Source organism: Saccopteryx bilineata, chromosome 12 (assembly GCF_036850765.1).
Source record: "Saccopteryx bilineata isolate mSacBil1 chromosome 12, mSacBil1_pri_phased_curated, whole genome shotgun sequence".
NCBI classification, from domain to species: Eukaryota; Metazoa; Chordata; class Mammalia; order Chiroptera; family Emballonuridae; genus Saccopteryx; species Saccopteryx bilineata.
In genome coordinates, this window is record NC_089501.1 from 58,424,367 (window position 1) to 58,447,630 (window position 23,264).

The 23,264-nt window shown below is 51.9% G+C and overlaps 1 protein-coding gene across 1 annotated transcript in view; it reads right to left on the minus strand.

Moving 5' to 3' along the window:
* WDR27 (WD repeat domain 27) overlaps positions 1 to 23,264 on the minus strand; it is a 123,704-nt gene that overhangs the window by 51,280 nt on the left and 49,160 nt on the right. The window contains exons 24-26 of the mRNA XM_066248169.1: positions 22,063 to 22,160; positions 20,081 to 20,183; positions 17,122 to 17,220 (exon numbers count right to left, since the gene is read on the minus strand). Of these exons, the coding sequence (XP_066104266.1) occupies positions 17,122 to 17,220; positions 20,081 to 20,183; positions 22,063 to 22,160 (300 nt within the window). The remainder of the gene's footprint in view (positions 1 to 17,121; positions 17,221 to 20,080; positions 20,184 to 22,062; positions 22,161 to 23,264) is intronic.

Sequence of the window (23,264 nt, forward strand, 5' to 3'; positions counted from 1 at the left end):
GGGCAGAGGACACGAGGCCGTGGGGACCCACAGAAACCGCCCAGTGTGGACGAGGGCAGAGGACACAGAGGCTGTGGAGACCCACAGAAACCACCCAGCGTGGACGAGGGCAGAGGACACGAGGCCGTGGGGACCCACAGAAACCGCCCAGCGTGGACGAGGGCAGAGGACACAAGGCCGTGGAGACCCACAGAAACCACCCAGCGTGGACGATGGCAGAGGACATGAGGCCGTGGGGACCCACAGAAACCACCCAGCGTGGGCGAGGGCAGAGGACACGAGGCCCTGGGGACCCACAGAAACCACCCAGCGTGGACGAGGGCAGAGGACACAGAGGCCCTGGGGACCCACAGAAACCACCCAGCGTGGACGAGGGCAGAGGACACAGAGGCCCTGGGGACCCACAGAAACCACCCAGCGTGGACGAGGGCAGAGGACACGAGGCCGTGGGGACCCACAGAAACCACCCAGCGTGGACGAGGGCAGAGGACACGAGGCCGTGGGGACCCACAGAAACCACCCAGCGTGGACGAGGGCAGAGGACACGAGGCCCTGGGGACCCACAGAAACCGCCCAGCGTGGGCGAGGGCACGGGCCCCTGACTGTGCACCCGAGGCGAGCAGCATCCCTCTGCACAGCCCTTACTCAGCAGCACCCGAGGCTCAGACCAGCATCCAAGCGTCACCAGTCCTTTGGTGACAAAAGACCCTCTGGCTGGCGGGTCCTAGTTTTGTGTGACTCACTCCCGTACTCACGAGCCGGGGTCACCACGTCAACTCAGTCACTAGCACGCTGAGAGGAAGTGTCCCCTCTGGTCACCCTTGAATGGAGTTGGCGTCTAGGTTCACTGAGGGCTGCATTCTTTCCTACTTCCTCTCTCCCCCATCCCGCCCTCCCTCCCCTTCCTCTCTGTTTTCTTTCTACTGGGAGGGGTGGGGTTTTTGTTTTTTGGGTTTTTTTGCATTTCTGGCCCCTTTCTGCTTTAACAGTGACGCTGAGACACTGCTGGCAGCAGCCTGCCAGCCTGTACAACCTCCCACCAAATCTAGCTTTTTCTTTAAAGCTAGACGCTGGGGGACCTGACCCACCCCGAGCTCTCCCCGATGAGACCGGTCTATGCTGTCACATGCAGGGAAAGAGAGGCCGGGATCACTTCGATGGCTCGTTTATGCATCTTTAATTCTGACCTTGCAGTAAAAGTACTTTGTCATTCTACTTTAATTCTCTACAACTTATCCGACTGTGTTTCACTTTCTGAATGTGAGAACTGATTCTGAAGTTAAACCCATGGACCGTTTTGTTTGGCCGTCACCACCCACCAGCCTGGAAGGCCACAGCGGGGCGGGGCCGGCCTCCTCCCGCCTGGCGGAGAGTGTGAATTCACCCGTGCGGTGGCTCTGGTGCCGACACTTGTCCTGCTGGAAGTTTCACAGGACGAGCAGGTGTCCCTGAGCACTAATGGGTGTCGTGTCTTGCCACGACTGTTTGAACATCACCTTGTGGTCACCAACAGCAGGGGCAGGTGGGACCACGTGCAGGACCTCCGTGGCCAGCCACGTGTGCCAGGCTGGGTGGCCCTCGTCTCAGCCCACATCTGACACTGGAGCACCATCGGGCGGGGGCAGGGAGCGGGCAGGTGTGCACCATGTGTGCCCAGCACGCCTCACACAGCCACCCAAAGGGGGCTCAGCAGGGAGTGCCCTGGACAGCATCAGGGACGAACTGTCACCAGAGGGTGGACACATGTGGTCAGGGGCCGACAGGACTGAGGGGCAGGACGCAGAGGTCCCCTGTGCCGTCGTGCAGAGCTTTCTGGTCTCCGACACGGGTTCTGCTTTCAAGCCTGAGTGACACTGGTCACTCTCAACCTCTCGTGTCCCTTCACAGAGGGGACTGACGACTCCTTTTCAGGACAACATTGAAGCTACGCAAACACTCACTATAAGCGAACGTGGAACTTGCTGCGGAAGCGGAAGCAGGATTTCAGTCTTCTCTCCCAGAACAAGTGGGGAATTACTTCCGTCAGCCTGTGGACAGCAGCCTGGGGGGTCATCGCGGAGGCTCTGGGGCCCGTACGTGTCCTGAGAGGCAGCACGGAGGGTGGGGAGGACAGAGGCAAGCGAACGGAGCGTCCTGGGATCTGTGGGTCCCCTCGTGCCTTCCAATGGGGGGCTTGAGGGGTGACACGGGCACAGCTCTGTACAACCTCAGGAGCCACTTCCGGCTCAGAACACTGCTGTTCCCATTCTAACACACAACACGGACAGACTAACAAGAACCTCCGCTGTCTGAGCCACGGCACTAACACCAGGTGGAAGGCTCTCTCCTGGTCTAAGCAATCAAAGCAATGAGAGAGCAGACCCCGTGTCCAGGGCTGGAACGGTGTGGTTCCGGCAGATGGCCCGGCGCAGTGTGCCCACGGCCCACGGTCTGGAAGGACTTAGTGGCTTGGCAGGCCGATGGCAGACTGACAGACAGAAACGTACCAGCCTCTTCCAGGAACACCGGGGGGGGGGGGGGTAAGGGGCAAATACATTAACACCGGCGATACCCCGATGACGAAAACTCGAAAGGAGCAGCAACAGTAAATCACTGATACGCTGGGGTTCAGGGTCCTGCTCCTCAATGCTCATGTTTTTACACAAATCATTGCTGGAAAAATGCAACTTTAAACACTGAGCAGCACGGGGTGCGAACGAGCAGGACGTGAGGGTCACAGCCTGAGGCCCACAGACCCCATGGGCCCCACAGGTCCGAGCACAGCCCCCCGGCCCCTGACAGCTGTGCTGCCCCATCTGAGTCAACAGCGCGCTGAGCTCGCGCGGGATTAGCTGTACTTTCTGAGCTGGTACACTCGGAAACCCTCCGAGGTCACATTACCGCTCCAGACGCTTTCCAAGTAAACTGGCGACAGGCGTTCGTTCATTCTCCAGAAGTCTCTGTGGTAGGCGCGCATTTTTCCTCCATAATGAGATCATACCCTCAGATAAATAAAGAAAATATTGTAACTTCCAGGCAATACAGAACGGGCATGCTTATCAGAAGTAACTGCTTGCCCTAACTCATAAAAACACGCACTGATCTGTGTCACCGGGACTCGGCGAGCATCAGTGTGGTCACTGGGGTGACAACCAGGTGGAAAACAGTGACTGAGGACCAGCCACCCCCGGACGGGTCAGGCTCCGGTGGGACAGTGAGCACACAAAGGGTCACGTAGATGTCACACTGCACGCTCCACACGGGCACCTGACACTTGCTGCTGAGTCACCAGGTCTAAGGACACGTCACAAAAGACAGCTCTGAGCGAGGCCTACACCACGCGGAGCAGACCAGAGCCCGGGCCAGTCTGGGCACCACGGAGCGGACCAGAGCCCGGGTCAGTCTGGGCACCACACGGAGCGGACCAGAGCCCGGGTCAGTCTGGGCACCACACGGAGCAGACCAGAGCCCGGGTCAGTCTGGGCCCCGTGGAGCAGACCAGAGCCCGGGTCAGTCTGGGCACCACACGGAGCAGACCAGAGCCCAGGTCAGTCTGGGCACCACACAGAGCAGACCAGAGCCCGGGCCAGTCTGGACACCACGGGGAGCAGACCAGAGCCCGGGTCAGTCTGGACACCACACGGAGCAGACCAGAGCCCGGGCCAGTCTGGACACCACACAGAGCAGACCAGAGCCTGGGCCAGTCTGGACACCACACAGAGCAGACCAGAGCCCGGGTCAGTCTGGACACCACGGGGAGCAGACCAGAGCCTGGGCCAGTCTGGACACCACATGGACCGGACCAGAGCCCGGGTCAGTCTGGACACCACACGGAGCAGACCAGAGCCCGGGTCAGTCTGGACACCACGGGGAGCAGACCAGAGCCCGGGTCAGTCTGGACACCACACGGAGCGGACCAGAGCCCGGGTCAGTCTGGACACCACACGGACCGGACCAGACCAGAGCCCGGGTCAGTCTGGACACCACACAGAGCAGACCAGAGCCCGGGTCAGTCTGGACACCACACGGAGCGGACCAGAGCCCGGGTCAGTCTGGGCACCACACGGAGCGGACCAGAGCCCGGGTCAGTCTGGGCACCACACGGAGCGGACCAGAGCCCGGGTCAGTCTGGACACCACGGGGAGCGGACCAGAGCCCGGGTCAGTCTGGACACCACGGGGAGCAGACCAGAGCCCGGGTCAGTCTGGACACCACATGGACCGGACCAGAGCCCGGGTCAGTCTGGGCACCACACGGACCGGACCAGACCAGAGCCCGGGTCAGTCTGGGCACCACACGGACCGGACCAGACCAGAGCCCGGGTCAGTCTGGGCACCACACGGAGCGGACCAGAGCCCGGGTCAGTCTGGACACCACACGGACCGGACCAGAGCCCGGGTCAGTCTGGGCACCACACGGACCGGACCAGACCAGAGCCCGGGTCAGTCTGGACACCACACGGAGCAGACCAGAGCCCGGGTCAGTCTGGACACCACACGGAGCGGACCAGAGCCCGGGTCAGTCTGGACACCACGGGGAGCGGACCAGAGCCCGGGTCAGTCTGGACACCACATGGACCGGACCAGAGCCCGGGTCAGTCTGGACACCACACGGAGCAGACCAGAGCCCGGGTCAGTCTGGACACCACACGGAGCGGACCAGAGCCCGGGTCAGTCTGGACACCACGGGGAGCAGACCAGAGCCCGGGTCAGTCTGGACACCACACGGACCGGACCAGAGCCCGGGTCAGTCTGGACACCACACGGACCGGACCAGACCAGAGCCCGGGTCAGTCTGGACACCACACAGAGCAGACCAGAGCCCGGGTCAGTCTGGACACCACACGGAGCGGACCAGAGCCCGGGTCAGTCTGGGCACCACACGGAGCGGACCAGAGCCCGGGTCAGTCTGGGCACCACACGGAGCGGACCAGAGCCCGGGTCAGTCTGGACACCACGGGGAGCGGACCAGAGCCCGGGTCAGTCTGGACACCACGGGGAGCAGACCAGAGCCCGGGTCAGTCTGGACACCACATGGACCGGACCAGAGCCCGGGTCAGTCTGGGCACCACACGGACCGGACCAGACCAGAGCCCGGGTCAGTCTGGGCACCACACGGACCGGACCAGACCAGAGCCCGGGTCAGTCTGGGCACCACACGGAGCGGACCAGAGCCCGGGTCAGTCTGGACACCACACGGACCGGACCAGAGCCCGGGTCAGTCTGGGCACCACACGGACCGGACCAGACCAGAGCCCGGGTCAGTCTGGGCACCACACGGACCGGACCAGACCAGAGCCCGGGTCAGTCTGGGCACCACACAGAGCGGACCAGAGCCCGGGTCAGTCTGGACACCACACGGACCGGACCAGACCAGAGCCCGGGTCAGTCTGGACACCACACGGAGCGGACCAGACCAGAGCCCGGGTCAGTCTGGACACCACACGGAGCGGACCAGAGCCCGGGTCAGTCTGGACACCACACGGAGCGGACCAGAGCCCGGGTCAGTCTGGGCACCATGGGGAGCAGACCAGAGCTCAGGCCAGTCCGGGCACGGCCAGTCCCCAGAGGAGTGCGGCGTCCCAGGCCTGGGCCTGGGCCCTCTGTGCAGCAGCAGAAAGACCTGGCTAAACAAGATAAACCTTGTGGCCCAAGGCATGTGGACTACAGCCCAGGACACTGGGGACGGTGGGGAGGACGGAGAACCGAGTCATTTGCACTCGTCACTGGACACCTCGAGGACGTAAAACCGCTAAGTGACCAGTACGTCTGCGCTCATCCTACACAGGAGCTGATGTCGATGCAACTCAGTGACCAACGTTATCACGAAAGCTGAGGACTGTCACACAACGTCGAGCTGTCAGAAGAGACGATCACTTTCTTCACGAAGCCACACCACTGCGAGAATTAAGCAAGCTGACCGTGTCTCTTTTAACATTATGAAGAGATGAAGCATTAAACAAGGTTTCACCCATACTTAGAGTTCACTCGTTTTCAACTAGACACCAATGAAATTCAATGGAAAAAAAAAACACGTATGTTTAAAAGTGTTTCCAGAGCACACAGACTTTCCTCCAGAAACAAAGGCACTGGGGACACTCCTTCCCCCGCCCCAGATGAACTCGGGAGGACCCAGAGCCGGACCTGGGCGGCCCACTCCTTCCCCCGCCCCAGATTAACTCGGGAGGACCCAGAGCCGGACCTGTGCAGGCTGCACTCTGCCTTCTGGACCTCCTGAAACAACAGGCAGAAGTCGGTGGTAGAAACGCCGAATCAAGACAGCCGAGTGCCAGGCAGTCAACCGGCTGACAGCTGACAGCTGTCCTGATGTTATTGTGAAAATCAGAGGTACAGCCTCTTCCAGGGGTCTGTGGAAACAGCATGTCGGAGGCAGGAGAAGCCCAGACAGCCTCCTTTATCAGAAACACTCCAGCATGTTTTTACGCACGTACGTGTAGCACGCCAGGATTTTCCAGTCCGGCATTTGCTGTACGGCTACAATAACCCAGCACCTGTCCACAGCTCACGAGCCACACACCTAGAGCAAAACAGACCTTTCATTCCGACTGCTGTTGGGCAAGAGGTGAACCCTCCACATCTGAACCCTGGAATAATCTGTCACTAACATTCTGCCCTGTAGGACACAATGCACTCGCCACGTGGCAGTCACGGCCCTGTGGACTTGGATGGTCAACAGCACACACAAGAACAGCCCAGCGGTTCCAAAGCCCCGTGTCGCCCCCCCCCCCCCCCACTGAAGAGATTCGGTCGACAACCAGAAATCTTGAACTTGATACGTTATTTATGTCTCATGTCCTTAATTGATCCTTTGGACGGGTTGTGCCATTATTGTAGTACAAGACCAGCTGTGGTACAATTTTTTGGCTATTCTAGAATACCACTTGAATATAGAATAAGTCATGTCACACACAAGAGCAGGCATCCAATTCCTCTGGTCAGTTTTACATTTAAATTTATGATTTGGCAATTAACTTGGCTAGCATCTGCAGAACATTTTCCGAAAGGAAAGAACTGTAGTTTTTTAGGGGCGAAATGTACTTTCATGATCTGGGCATGAGGAGACAGCAAGTATCTGGGAATGATCCCCTCACCAGAACCAGAGCGTCACATGTAAAAACAGAGCTGAAAGCACTTAACAGCTTTAAAAAAAAGAAAGAAAAAACAAGTAGCAATGCCACATGAATAAAAATATAATTATATCCCCTCCTAGAATCGAAACAAATGACTTTCTTGAAACCTTGATGTGGAATCCAGTTCTAGTCAATAACTCTGAGATGGAAAACATATTGCTGGTCTCCAGGTGTCCGTGATGGGAGGATGTGGTCTCCACTCTCAGTCTCCTCTGAGAGTCCTGCTCCTTTCAGCCCTCCCCCTCCACTCAGCCCTCCCTCTTCCTCCGCCCAGGGCTCCCTGCCCCTCTCAACCCTCCCCCTCCTCACAACCCTCCCCCTCCACCCAGGGTTCCCTGCCCCTCTCAGCCCTCCCCCTCCTCTCAACCCCCCTGCTCCTCACAACCCTCCCCCTCCGCCCAGGGCTCCCTGCTCCTCTCAACCCTCCCCCTCCACCCAGGGCTCCCTGCTCCTCACAACCCTCCCCCTCCGCCCAGGGCTCCCTGCTCCTCACAACCCTCCCCCTCCACCCAGGGCTCCCTGCCCCTCTCAACCCTCCCCCTCCACCCAGGGCTCCCTGCCCCTCTCAACCCTCCCCCTCCGCCCAGGGCTCCCTGCTCCTCACAACCCTCCCCCTCCACCCAGGGCTCCCTGCCCCTCTCAACCCTCCCCCTCCACCCAGGGCTCCCTGCCCCTCACAACCCTCCCCCTCCACCCAGGGCTCCCTGCCCCTCTCAACCCTCCCCCTCCGCCCAGGGCTCCCTGCTCCTCACAACCCTCCCCCTCCACCCAGGGCTCCCTGCTCCTTACAACCCTCCCCCTCCGCCCAGGGCTCCCTGCTCCTCACAACCCTCCCCCTCCACCCAGGGCTCCCTGCTCCTTACAACCCTCCCCCTCCGCCCAGGGCTCCCTGCCCCTCACAACCCTCCCCCTCCACCCAGGGCTCCCTGCCCCTCTCAACCCTCCCCCTCCACCCAGGGCTCCCTGCCCCTCACAACCCTCCCCCTCCACCCAGGGCTCCCTGCCCCTCACAACCCTCCCCCTCCACCCAGGGCTCCCTGCTCCTCTCAACCCTCCCCCTCCGCCCAGGGCTCCCTGCTCCTCACAACCCTCCCCCTCCACCCAGGGCTCCCTGCCCCTCTCAACCCTCCCCCTCCACCCAGGGCTCCCTGCCCCTCACAACCCTCCCCCTCCACCCAGGGCTCCCTGCCCCTCACAACCCTCCCCCTCCACCCAGGGCTCCCTGCTCCTCTCAACCCTCCCCCTCCACCCAGGGCTCCCTGCTCCTCTCAACCCTCCCCCTCCACCCAGGGCTCCCTGCTCCTCACAACCCTCCCCCTCCACCCAGGGCTCCCTGCTCCTCTCAACCCTCCCCCTCCTCTCAGCCCTCCCCCTCCTCTCAAGCCCCCCTGCTCCTCACAACCCTCCCCCTCCGCCCAGGGCTCCCTGCTCCTCACCAGCAGGGAGGGGATTTCTCCCTCCTGTCCCCACAGGGCTGGTGGCTGTGCCATGCTGGGCACAGCCCTACAGAATGGGGGTCTGAAATCTGGCTGGTGAGTAGATAAGCTAAGGTTTGTATTGTACCAACTGTAGGGATTTGTCCAAATATTTTAATATTTTCATGCCTCAGTTTCCATATCTGTAACTTGAAGATAATAAAATACCTCCTTCTTAAGGATGTGAAAATTTACACCTCAAATAGTGACTGCTACACAGTAAATAATAAGTACAACTAAATATTTAAATTGAATTCAAACATTTTTGTCTTTGGCTACAAATAAGAAATTAGGCTTGGGCATGTGGCAAAAAAAAAGAAATTGTCAACGAGACCCACTTTAACGCAGTATGTAGGGGAGCTGGCGTGCACCCGACAGGGAAACCCCGCGACATCAGAGGCAAAATCAGAACCGACAGTCGATGGCTCACGGGTCTAAATCCAGAGTGCCCAACCCAGTACACAATCACAAAGAGTACTGTACGTTGTATAATATAGTCATAAATGTACTTCAATATAGTACAAAATAAAGTACAAGCATGGACACAAGAAGCACGAGGCATGCACACACATGCACAGTCCCCATCACACCAGTCCTGGGAGGGGAGAAAAAAGCCGTTTCAGCATCACAGAGATCACAGAGTTAAGAAAAGGATTAGCTGTAAGAACTAAGGCTCAAAAGCTTTGGTGAGGAATTATCATACATGGCACACACTCAGGATTATACCCTTATTTAAATCTCTTCAAGAGGTAACTGTTTAAACAAAGTTAATAACAATGTGGAACTTAGAACGAATGGAAAAGCAGAATGGGAGAGGAGAACTGGAAAGGTACTCCTGTGAGGTCCTGACTTCAGTGAGCAGCATGGACTCCGGAGTCCCGGCTGAGGATGAGCTTGGAGAGGTGAGCAACCTCCTGGCGCACGTGTGTGTGAGCACTCCTGACGGGGCCGGAGTCAGAACCGTGCTCTCCTGCTGTCCACCAACACTCTGCGCACGCTCCCCGAACCGTCCCAAGTACCTCCCACAACACGTGCACACACACACGTGCACACACACACACGTGCACACACTCTCCTGACGGGGCTGGAGTCAGAACCGTGCTCTCCTGCTGTCCACCAACACTCTGCGCACGCTCCCCGAACCGTCCCAAGTACCTCCCACAACACGTGCACACACACACACACGTGCACACACTCTCCTGACGGGGCCGGAGTCAGAACCGTGCTCTCCTGCTGTCCACCAACACTCTGCACACGCTCGCCGAACCGTCCCAAGTACCTCCCACAACACGTGCACACACACATGCGCACACATACACACATGCACACACTCTCCTGACGGGGCTGGAGTCAGAACCGTGCTCTCCTGCTGTCCACCAACACTCTGCGCACGCTCGCCGAACCGTCCCAAGTACCTCCCACAACACGTGCACACACGTGTGCACACACGCATGCACACACACTCCTGACGGGGCTGGAGTCAGAACCGTGCTCTCCTGCTGTCCACCAACACTCTGCGCACGCTCCCCGAACCGTCCCAAGTACCTCCCACAACACGTGCACACACGTGTGCACACACGCATGCACACACACTCCTGACGGGGCTGGAGTCAGAACCGTGCTCTCCTGCTGTCCACCAACACTCTGCGCACGCTCCCCGAACCGTCCCAAGTACCTCCCACAACACGTGCACACACACATGCGCACACACACACACATGCACACACTCTCCTGACGGGGCTGGAGTCAGAACCGTGCTCTCCTGCTGTCCACCAACACTCTGCGCACGCTCCCCGAACCGTCCCAAGTACCTCCCACAACACGTGCACACACGCGTGCGCGCACACACACACGTGCACACACGCATGCACACACACACTCCTGACGAGGCCGGAGTCAGAACCGTGCTCTCCTGCTGTCCACCAACACTCTGCGCACGCTCCCCGAACCGTCCCAAGTACCTCCCACAACACGTGCACACACACACACACGCACACACTCTCCTGACGGGGCCGGAGTCAGAACCGTGCTCTCCTGCTGTCCACCAACACTCTGCGCACGCTCCCCGAACCGTCCCAAGTACCTCCCACAACACGTGCACACACGCATGCGCACACACACACACATGCACACACTCTCCTGACGGGGCCGGAGTCAGAACCGTGCTCTCCTGCTGTCCACCAACACTCTGCGCACGCTCCCCGAACCGTCCCAAGTACCTCCCACAACACGTGCACACACGCATGTGCACACACACACATGCACACACTCTCCTGACGGGGCTGGAGTCAGAACCGTGCTCTCCTGCTGTCCACCAACACTCTGCGCACGCTCCCCGAACCGTCCCAAGTACCTCCCACAACACGTGCACACACGCATGCGCACGCACACACACACACACACACACTCCTGACGGGGCCGGAGTCAGAACCGTGCTCTCCTGCTGTCCACCAACACTCTGCGCACGCTCCCCGAACCGTCCCAAGTACCTCCCACAACACGTGCACACACACACACACACGTGCACACACACACACGTGCACACACTCCTGACGGGGCCGGAGTCAGAACCGTGCTCTCCTGCTGTCCACCAACACTCTGCGCACGCTCGCCGAACCGTCCCAAGTACCTCCCACAACACGTGCACACACACACACGTGCACACACTCCTGACGGGGCCGGAGTCAGAACCGTGCTCTCCTGCTGTCCACCAACACTCTGCGCACGCTCGCCGAACTGTCCCAAGTACCTCCCACAACACGTGCACACACACACACGTGCACACACTCTCCTGACGGGGCCGGAGTCAGAACCGTGCTCTCCTGCTGTCCACCAACACTCTGCGCACGCTCCCCGAACCGTCCCAAGTACCTCCCACAACACGTGCACACACGTGTGCACACACACACACACGCACACACTCTCCTGACGGGGCCGGAGTCAGAACCGTGCTCTCCTGCTGTCCACCAACACTCTGCGCACGCTCCCCGAACCGTCCCAAGTACCTCCCACAACACGTGCACACACGCATGCGCACACACACACACATGCACACACTCTCCTGACGGGGCTGGAGTCAGAACCGTGCTCTCCTGCTGTCCACCAACACTCTGCGCACGCTCCCCGAACCGTCCCAAGTACCTCCCACAACACGTGCACACACGCATGTGCACACACACACACATGCACACACTCTCCTGACGGGGCTGGAGTCAGAACCGTGCTCTCCTGCTGTCCACCAACACTCTGCGCACGCTCCCCGAACCGTCCCAAGTACCTCCCACAACACGTGCACACACACACACGTGCACACACTCCTGACGGGGCCGGAGTCAGAACCGTGCTCTCCTGCTGTCCACCAACACTCTGCGCACGCTCCCCGAACCGTCCCAAGTACCTCCCACAACACGTGCACACACGCGTGCGCGCACACACACACACACACGCATGAATGAATAGTAGTTGGTTTGAAATCCAGAAGGATTTTTGGAAGATAGGAGGATATTAAGTTATAATCCCAGATCATACAGTAACTGTTTTTAATTTTTTGAGGACCCTCAGTACTGTTTTCCACAGTGGCTGCACCAGTCTGCATTCCCACCAGCAGTGCAGGAGGGTTCCCCTTTATCCACATCCTCACCCACACTTGTTTGTTGATTTATTGACGACAGCCATTCTGACAAGTGGGAGGTGGTATCTCAATGTCGTTTTAATTTGCAATTCCCTGATGATTGGTGACGCTGAGCATTTTTTCTTGTATCTATTGGCCATTTCTATGTCCTCTTTAGAAAAATATTAGTTCTTTTTTGCCCATTTTTTTAATCAGAATGTTTAATTTGGAAACAACACAGGGAATGGTCAAGAATACAGTAATAACTTTGCAGGGTGACCAATGATTAATAGAAATATCAGGTGATCACATGATAAGGTCTAAGAATGTGGAATCACTATGTTGTACACCTGAAACTAATATAACATTGTAGGCAACTATACTTTAAAAACATTTCTAATAGTATAAAAGCCATTCTATTAGATGCTACCTCCCTAAGAAAAAAATCCATGAGAGTTGCTCTAGAGAGAGGAAAGGAAGCCAACTCTATTCAGCCTCACTGAGCTGACATATCACACGACACTTGAGAAGGCTGTGGGTCTGGTAGACAGACTGTCATGTTGCTGAAACAGCACCATATTTGTCCTGACATATCTGGCCAGTCAGCAACCCAGAACTGGCAGAGAAAGCAAGCGTTCCCCTCCCAAAGACTGGGCTTGAATGCCAACTCCTAAATGCAAGCCTATTTTTTTTGGTAAGATTTTATACCAAGATGAAACTTGACCTTCAATCAATCATCCGAAGACTGAATTTTAATATTAAGTTCTACCTCCTATTCTAAATTAGAAACACCTAAGTAAATGGATACTGTATTCCAAATAAGACAGAACAGCGCCCACCCTGATGTATGATGTGTTTAATATTTTAAGGGGATTGTTAAGTCTCATTCACTGTAAACCCTTCTACCAGGTTTTAAACATCTACAGTGTGTATATATTTACCAGCTAGCGGACTTGCTTCTGACGTGCGTGACGTGAGCCTTTCTGTGTGGAACACGGCTCCACAGAAAGAACAAGCCAACGGACTGGGGCGATTTGACCAGAGCAGAGCAGAGGCACTGACGGCTTTAGGAGCTGTGTCTTGCACAGCGAAGGTCTCTTCGTGGTGACCCCCAGGAAAAAGAAACTCACTTTACTCGAGGACTCTGCACCCCCTCTCTATCAACAGAGCACACAGTGGCCACAAGTACCAAGGGTGGCACACTGTGACACTGTGGTGACACAAGCTGTGGGCGCTCAAGATGGCTTCCTACAGAACAAAGTGATCTGTGGTTCATTTTGATTTTAAAATTATTATCTCTCAATTTAATAAAGGTTCACATTTTTAAAACCTAGTTCCTTAAGCCTTTAGTACAACTTAATATATTTAGAAATCTAGTTTTTTGTTTTTAAGCAAGAGACAGGAAGGGAGAGAGATGAGAAGCATCAACTCATAGTTGTGACCCTTTAGTTGTTCACTGATTGCTTCTCATATGTGCCTTGACCGGGTGGGGTGGGGAGGCCAAGCCAGAACCCTTTGAGCTCTAGCTGGCACCCCCGAGGCGCAAGCTGTGAGCCTGCATTCAAGCCAGAGGATCCTGCACACAAGCCAGCAGACCTCAGGGTTTTGAACCTGGGTCCTCAGTGTCCCAGGCTAACGCTCTGTCCACAGTGCCACCCCACCACCAATGAGGGAGAAATCTAGTAAATTTTAATAATCACATGCAAAGTGACCTTCAATTTATGTTAAATCTACTCATAATAAACAAATTAAAATCCTTTCGGCAATGAGTCAAATTTACAACTTAAATGACTTAAAACTGTCAAGGTTGAAATTTAATATATAATATTTTCTTGAATACTTGAAATGAGAAATATAAAAGGCAAAATGCCCTCAAATTCCTAATTCTCAAAAGTTTAATAAACTTATGAATATGATGAATCTCAACTTTTCTTAAAAATTGAAATGCTGCCCACTCCCACTAACTTAGTAAAATGTTATTTTTCTCAACAAAAATGTCTCAAGTCTAAAGTCAATTCACATTTCAAGCTAAAAACAAACATTTTATCAAAATCCTTAAAGCAAGCAAACACCTTAAATGTTAATTATTCTCTAATTATTCCTAAATTCATGAAAATCTACTAATAGAGTGGGTTTAATATACTTCATTTCTATATCTAATTCTAACCGCTAAATAAAGCTTTTTCCACCTGAAGTGAGAGCTACCATTGTAGCAAGGCTAGACTCGACCCGCTGGTGTGGAAGCTGAGCCCTTTGTACAAGCACAGATGACAGCAGCGTCCCCAGACGCATTCCCTTGAGGGGGTTTGTAACTTTGAGGTCTAGTAATACCTCTTCTGAATTCTTCTGCCTGTTAGTAGGCAACTAGAGTCTCTCTTATCTTGGTTGGACTTTGGTTGTGCTTAGCCCTCCAAAGACATTACTAATGTCTTCTCAAAGTTGCTGAAAAACACTTGAGGTTGTTTATTACACATTGGGAAATGCATGCTCACATTTAATTTTGACCCCCTTGAACTTGACAACCTGACTGAACGCCGCTTCCTGCCTCGTCAATGTCCCAGTGTGTCGGGTCGCCCTGAGCCCACATGGATTTCCCGCATCTCTCGTGGTTTTTCCTGGTTCTGTGATCCAAGTCAAGGCCACAGAGAACCCTAGGAAGCACTCAGAGAATTCTGGTGAGGAGTAATGCCTTCCACAGAAGTCAGCAAGTAACAGCTGGGCAGTTAAAACCCAACTTTGAACAAGGACAAACACAAGAACTGAAACAGAAACAAAAAGCAGGGACTGCCACACAGATGAGTGCTCTTAACCAGCAGGGACCCCGGGGGAGAGTCCAGATGGGAGCCAGCCCCTCTCCTCACCCCTGAGAGGCGGTCCTTTCACTGGGCAGACAGGACAGGGTGGACTCAACACTTCATCGTCCAGAAATACTTTTGCTCAATCATAAGTTTCCCTTTGTGAAAAGTAGTTTTGCTTATTCTAAACTAATCCTTTTTTTTTAAACTTAAAGGTGGTAAATCTCTTGGGAGCCCAGAGCACCTGCCCACTGCTCGCCATGGGGACTGTCAGCCAAGGGAGTCGAGCCCGAGAGCCCCTGGCCGTGTCTCCTCCTGTGGGGAGAAGAGGGCAGGAGGTGCCCGCACACACCCAGCCCTCTGCACAGGCTCCCACCACGCCCCGCTGGGGGGTGAGTATCACTGCTCCGGACACGGGAACCTCACTCACTGTCAAGGCCCCACCGGCATCTCCTGACTGTGGGTGAGGTCGCCCCAACTCCGCGGCTCTAGTCACCCCTTCTCCCCAGAGCACACAGAGCCATCCTCCACACTGAAACACGCATTTCCAATGTTAACATGCCTGCACTGGGTCATTTTCTACAAATAAAAACTTCCAGCCTGACCAGGCGGTGGCGCAGTGGACAGAGTGTTGGACTGGGATGCAGAGGACCCAGGTTCAAGACCCCAAGGTCGCCGGCTTGAGCGCAGGCTCATCTGGTTTGAGCAAAGCTCACCAGCTTGAGCTCAAGGTCGCTGGCTTGAGCAAGGGGTCACTCGGTCTGCTGTAGCCACCCCCCCCACCCCCCGTCAAGGCACATATGAAAAAGCAATCAATGAACAACTGAGGTGCTGCAACGAAGAATTGATGCTTCTCATCTCTCTCCCTTCCTGTCTGTCTGTCCCTATCTGTCCCTCTCTGCCTCTGTCACAAAAAAAAAAAAAAAAAAAAAAATCAAGTTATTGTTTTGATAACCAATAGGTTTTTTTAGCACAGAATGTTGAGTTGGGTATTTTGTTCCACGGACACAGTTTTAAACAATACTAGGTGGCGGGCGCACCAGAAACCTAATCAAGCAGAACACATGAAACAGGAACATGGGAATTCTAAAGTTCACTCCAGTTTCAGAAATGTGGGTGAAAAGATCACTCCTACCTTAAAGTCAAACAGTTATGATGTTTACTCTTGAATAGAGTCCCTCATGGAGAAAGTAATGCTATTTCACAGAGATCTTTCAGATAACTACAATCTGACCAACATGCAAAACTTCTGGGCGGCGAGCACTGGCGGGGCCTGTCACTGTCCCTCAGTCCAGACAGTGTGCTGTGCACCTCAGCCCAGCAGCAGGGCAACGAGGGGGCAGAGCAGGGTCAACCCCAGCGAGAGCCCTGCGGTGATGACATGACAAGCTTCGTGCATTTTTTCAACAGTCAGTATCAGAGGAAGGTGAATTTTGTGCCAAACACTGTGCCATGCCCTGCTTTGCAAACAACCCTAATGACAGCGCAAGTTACAAACCAGCATCCACATTCCACTCAGTTCAGACGCTCATGGCAGGCTGAACATGAAACTCTTGTTCTCTGAATCACACCTTCAAACTTAAAGGAACAAGATGAACTCAATACCCAAATACTCATTATTTAACATTTACTATTTTTCCATCTTCTATAAAAATATCTCCTTCTGCAGCCAATGCCGTTTTCTCTTCCTAATATGTAAGTTTCTTTAAAATGTGGCTCTTCTATATCCAAATTCCTTTCATGACAGTTTTCAAAGTCCTTTCCTTACTTGTTCTGTACTTTTTTTTTTTTTATGCTTTTGTCTCTAAATTTTAACTCGTGTTCATAGTAGTGCAACATATTAGCTCACGGGCACTTCCATAGTTTTCTTTATTTCAGCCGAGCAAGGTACATCATCACTGAGTCACAAATACTTTCGATAAAAAAGAAAACATTTGAGATTTTCCTTTCTCCCCAAAAAGGTCTATTTCCTAAGTTTGTCTCCCTGCACTCAATGAAAACTGGCATGTAATCTTACATATTACAAAACTTCACCAAAGTCTGACAGATGTCAGATACAATGTAAGACTCGTGGGGAAGAGAGGTGGCCCCGCTTACACAGAAAGACTATACCTGAGGTTCTGATGGGCTGAAGGCCACTCCAGTGACTGTGTCCGTGTGTCCTGACAGTCTGTGAGAGAAAGTGCTCGAGCCCACTTCATACACATACGCCTAAAAGACAAAACCAGCAAATATTCTATGTTGAAAAAGTCAACCATCAATGAACGACCTATTATGAAAAGATGAAGTCTGTTCAACGCTAAGCAAGTGTCATGGCAATTCACACAATGAATAAAACAGTAACAGAACTAAATTTATAAAAAAAATACATTTCTTCTTTCCCTTTTAGAATTATATTTATAAATGTACATTATACGCATTAGCCTCTCATAAGACTCCACCATACTGTGAACAGTTTTAAACTTATGCTCATAGTTGATGACTTATTTTGAGAAATGAGTCCAGATTTTGTACTCCAGCCTCTGAAATGATGGTCCTTTGTGCCAGTTCAACAGCAAGAGGAACTCCCAATTTGGGGTACAGTGTAAAAGAAAAATTTATTCAGAGCGAACAACTCAATTATGACACAGCAGAGCTGTAAAAACAGCTTGGTTGTGAGACACCCCAGATGTTGCCGCTTAGCCCCCCTCTGGCTACACAGCTCCGCGGCTATCCAGATAAGACAGCGTCACTAGGCACAGCTGGAGAAGCTCACACTTCCTCCCTGGAAAGGGAGCTGCACTGCCAGTGCCCGAGAGGAGCTGGTTTATATAGACAGCAGCCCCCACCCCTAATCCTGATTGGTTCATCCTCATGCAAAGACCTCCAAACGCTCAGTTTGATTGGTCCAATGGATACTGTCCTGATTGGTCAGAATGGGGCTACTCTGATTGGTTGGTGAAGATACTGAGGATCAAGCTGCTCACCTCTGACTGGATAGGGAAAACCTCATTCCTATTGGTTGATACAGGATTCCAGGAACTCCTTTATAAAAGGCTGGCTCCGATGGCAGGAGCACATTACGCCCAGTAATACTTTAAGCCTTCAAGTCTGCTTTACACTTACGTATTCTCAAATCAGCTTCATTTTCCATCTTTCTGCTTTCAATGTTTTTGTGTCTTTATACTCTTAATTTTAATTATATTTCCACACAACAGTCACATGTTGAATAAAAAAGAGAGATTAATGGCCCTGGCCAGTTGGCTCAGTGGTAGAGCGTCGGCCTGGCGTGCAGAGGTCCCGGGTTCGATTCCCGGCCAGGGCACACAGGAGAAGTGCCCATCTGCTTCTCCACCCCTCCCCCCTCTCCTTCCTCTCTGTCTCTCTCTTCCCCTCCTGCAGCCAAGGCTCCATTGGAGCAAAGATGGCCCAGGCGCTGGGGATGGCTCCTTGGCCTCTGCCCCAGGCGCTAGAGTGGCTCTGGTCGCGGCAGAGCGACGCCCCGGAGGGACAGAGCATCCCCCCCTGGTGGGCGTGTCAGGTGGATCCCAGTCGGGTGCATACGGGAGTCAGTCTGACTGTCTCTCCCCGTTTCCAGCTTCAGAAAAAGAAAAAAATAGAGATTAAAAAATTCAAGAAAATTCAATGTACATAGTTGACTTTGGCACTGAGAGAACCAATTCCAACTGTCTGATGGATATCTTGGGTAGCACGCCACTGGTGCTCAAGCCTGCGATGCAAATAAGGATTTGATATTCTACCTGAAAACCAGGAAGTTATTGTATGTGACAAGATGTCATAAGACAATTGTATACATGAATCGATTTGAATTGGTAAAAGTTTTGGGTACATGACTGGATATAAAAATACAATTTAGAGGAAAACCAAAAATTCCATTACTTTGCTGTTATTGTCAAATAAATGTTACTTATTTTAGTATTTTAAGTGCTTTAATAAATTTGCAAATTATTAATTAACTGCATGGTAGTCAACTTTAATAATTTTCTTTAAAGAAACCTAACACATCCATTTCACCCTTTTTTCATACGATCGAACCACCTCAGAGAAGGACTCGAGTATCATTACAGCAGATGACGAAGATGTCACTGGAACACAACTGGTTAAAAAACAGTAAAATTTAGAATAACCTTTCCTATCTAAGAGTTTTATAAAAGTTTTCAATATTCTTAAATTCAATTCTCACCAGTTAAACTGAATAAGAAAAATACTTTAGAAAGTAACTCTTGAGTTGTAAAATGACTATTTCCAAATAAACTTTATGATCTCCTTGAATTTTTGGAAATTTCTGTATCTCTTTTTCTTTATAAAACGCTTACCGACTAGCAGTGAGTTTAATTGTATCCAAGTCCTAACCCCCAGGGCCCGTCGGTATATTCTTATTTGGAAATAGGGTCCCTGCAGATGTCATTACGTTAAAGAGCCTAAGATAACCACGGATCTAGGGTATCCAGTGGCCAGGATCCTCACAAGAGAAAGGGGACTGAGACCTGAGACCCACAGGCAGATGGCCGTCTGAGGGTGGGGGCAGAGACTGGAGCCCAAGCCCAGGAACACCAGGGACTGAGGGCCCCCAGCAGCAGAGGAAGAAGCTTGACCCAGAAGCTCCCTCAGCCTCAGGAGGAACAGAGCTGCCCGGCACCTTGACATCAGACACCTGGCCTCCTGACTGGGACAGAAGAGAGGTCTGCTGTTTTCAGTTTGTGGTAGTTTGTTATGGCAGCCCTGGGAGAACAATACAAGACCTTCGCAAATATGTCAGGACAGATGGATACAAATTAGTGTTATGTGTTACTGTATCCCTTAATGTTACTACCTGGTAATTCAAGGAAGCAGAGTAGTCAGCAGTGGGTGCGATGACAGACAACTAGTGAGGAATAAATGAGTGACAGGTGTTTCCTGAGCTTCATACAGACACCCATGACGGCCTCTCACACGTGCACGACACCAGTATTAAACCTACTACTACTGGTGACAGTCTTGAAACTTCAACTGGACTTTATGTTAACATCACCAACATCAGACACAGCCTCCGCAGGAAGAAGGAGCATTGTGACTAAGGACCGAGACGTACATGTCTGTCCTCGGCACCAGAAGCCACAAAGCGCCCGCACGGACTAAAGGCGATTCCACAGGGGTAGCCACGACTTGGGTGTCCTTCAAAGCGGCGCTCACACCTACGGGGAAAATAAACACCAGGAGGAAAACAATTTTTCCACTTTTAATACAAGTTAAAATGAGAAAGATATTGATCTGTTCCTTTTCTTCACAGAAATGAACAAAAGCTATTGAGAACATTTTTATATGTTGAGAACGTTAAACCCTAAGCAGGTTATCCCAGAGACCTTCAAAAGTAATTAAGAAGACTTTTCAAAATCATAAATTCTCAAAGACGACCAAACTAACATTAATCAAACGTTTATAAATGTAGGCTGTTTAAGTGATAAACATCCTGGAGATCTTTAAAAGTATAAAAACCTTTTAAATCATTAATTATTCTATCAAAGTTGATTAAGTTTTACAAGCAACTATCTATAAAGTGTTATATAATATTTATTTATTGTGAGAGAATTGATAGTTTGAGAAAATTACCGTCACTTCCAGGACCAGAGCTGTCCCTGAGAACACCTTCGCCAGCATGTTCCAGCACCGGGCTGAGCCCCACGGGCATGACTGGCCCGGCCCAAGCTGCTCCAGGCTGGGCACCCTCCCCTCCACACACACACACACACACACACACACACACACACACACACAGGAGGCCACAGGGGCTGGTACTTGTTTAGGATTGAACAGGAGAGCAGTGACTCTGCTAATCTCGCTGTTGTGATGAGTCATGCCCACACACATACAGGGTCGGCAAAGGTAGGTTTACAGATATTTGTATTAAAAAAAGATGAATAGCCCTGGCCGGTTGGCTCAGCGGTAGAGCGTCGGCCTAGCGTGCGGAGGACCCGGGTTCGATTCCCGGCCAGGGCACACAGGAGAAGCACCCATTTGCTTCTCCACCCCTCCGCCGCACTTTCCTCTCTGTCTCTCAATTCCTCTCCCGCAGCCAAGGCTCCATTGGAGCAAAGATGGCCCGGGCGCTGGGGATGGCTCTGTGGCCTCTGCCTCAGGCGCTAGAGTGGCTCTGGTCGCAACATGGCGACGCCCAGGATGGGCAGAGCGTCGCCCCCTGGTGGGCAGAGCGTCGCCCCTGGTGGGTGTGCCGGGTGGATCCCGGTCGGGCGCATGTGGGAGTCTGTCTGACTGTCTCTCCCTGTTTCCAGCTTCAGAAAAATGGAAAAAAAAAAAAAAAAAAGATGAATAACTAATAATACACTAATTAGTAAATAAATAATACATGAATAAACTGTAACACTACTTTTGTCCACTCCATATATACATGTATAAAAATACTTGTATTTTGTTATCTTTGTTATATTACTGTTCAAAAAAATTACGGGTTCGGGGAATGTGCAGATACTCCTGTATTTTCAGTCTTTTGTCTACTAAATTTTCACCAATGAAATAAAAGTTGGTTTTTGCATCTCATTTGCTTAGTCAAACTTTCTTTGACTTGCCATTTGCTTTTCTGATGCTCTTGTTTAATAAAAAAAAAAATCAAATGCTTTTTATTATCCCTTCATATTAATTTTGAAATATCCCCTGATTTTTGTGAGCGGTATATACTGTGATTGTTTGGCATAACATAATGATTAGAAGACATTTTAAGGACAGGGTGATTTATATGTGTGTGTATGTATCGCTGGTTTTAGAGCAGGCACCTGCCTCCCATGTGCCTTGACATCGGGCCACAGGCCACACACAGGACAGAGAGACCGGCAGCAGCAGTTCGCTACCATTCCAGGTCCATGGGAAGTTCTCTCTGCACCAAACAGGCTTTTCTGAGACTGGTCAGCGTGAGCAGAAAACCCTGCCATGTTTGGAAGGAAGATCAGACTGAGTCCCAGTATTGTTAAAGCAGCTGCTCCCTGCGCTTGAACAGAAGCACATTTCCGTGGCCTATGTCCTGGCCGCCCGCTGTGACCCGCAGGACAGGATGGGCCTTACCTCAGGGTCCTCAGGTCCCACAGTTGGATCCCGTCACCTATGGCTGTGGTCGCAAACAGATTATAAATATGAGCCTGTTGGGTTGTAAATGACGATCCCTATAAATGGGGGGAAAAAAACCAAGCTGTTTTGTAAAGACTGAATTAATCATCATTATACTACTGATATTTAACAACAGTGATCTAAAATAAAAAATTAAACTTTTTTTCTTATGTATAACAATCTCATGCTTGGACTCTAAAAACTTCCACATGATTAATTACTAGTAGCACATTTTTATCTTAAGACGTATTATGTAGGTTTTCTGAAAGTTATAAAATCACAAATGGTAAAAGATCAAAAGACTAAGTTTATATATTTTTAACGTATAGATCATAATCCATATTCGATAATTTGCTGTCAGGCCCTGAGACACCTGTGTTGACACCTCAGGTGAAGTCTAGCATGTGTCACTCTTGATGTCGACCCCTGTGAGGACGTGCATGTGACCTGGTCACAGGGCCCTACGGCAGGCTCATCCCCTGCTGCTCAGACTTAAAACGTAACTTAAAATGTTTCATGGAAGAGAACTGAATAGTAATCCATCTACAGAAACATTTGGGTGAAAACATTATTTAAATATTGTATGGTTCATGACAATTTCCTTCTTCATTCTATGTCAAGAATATCCAAAATATTAGGACACATGTAATAAAGTATATTCATGAGTATTTGTGCTTAAAACGTGCCCATGCCTAGAAGTAATTTACAGACAGGAAGTGAAGGCTTACAAGAATTGAACAATAGCCAGTATAGACATTGAGTCCTAACTCTGTTCTAGACAGCACTCTGAACACTTGACATCTCATCTCCTTACCAATCTTGTCAAGTAGAAACTAGTTTATACCTATTTCCTGGTGAGAAATGTTACAGAGAAGCCCACATGTTGCCACATGGCTGCTAAGATCAGCAACTTAGTGTCCCACAAATAGGGACGAGGCTGAGACAGCGAGACAACCCCTAATGTAACATACAGACAAGTCAACGGACATTCAACACACATTTGAGGTCATGTACCAAATGCTGGACATTTGTGAGGCACTGAGTATAAGAGAATAAGCCACAGATCTAGTGCAGTAGGGACAGTGACTGCAGTGACCACACTGCACAACAGCACCCGCTCCCTGAAGCTAAGAAACACTGATGGTGGAAATGACACCCCC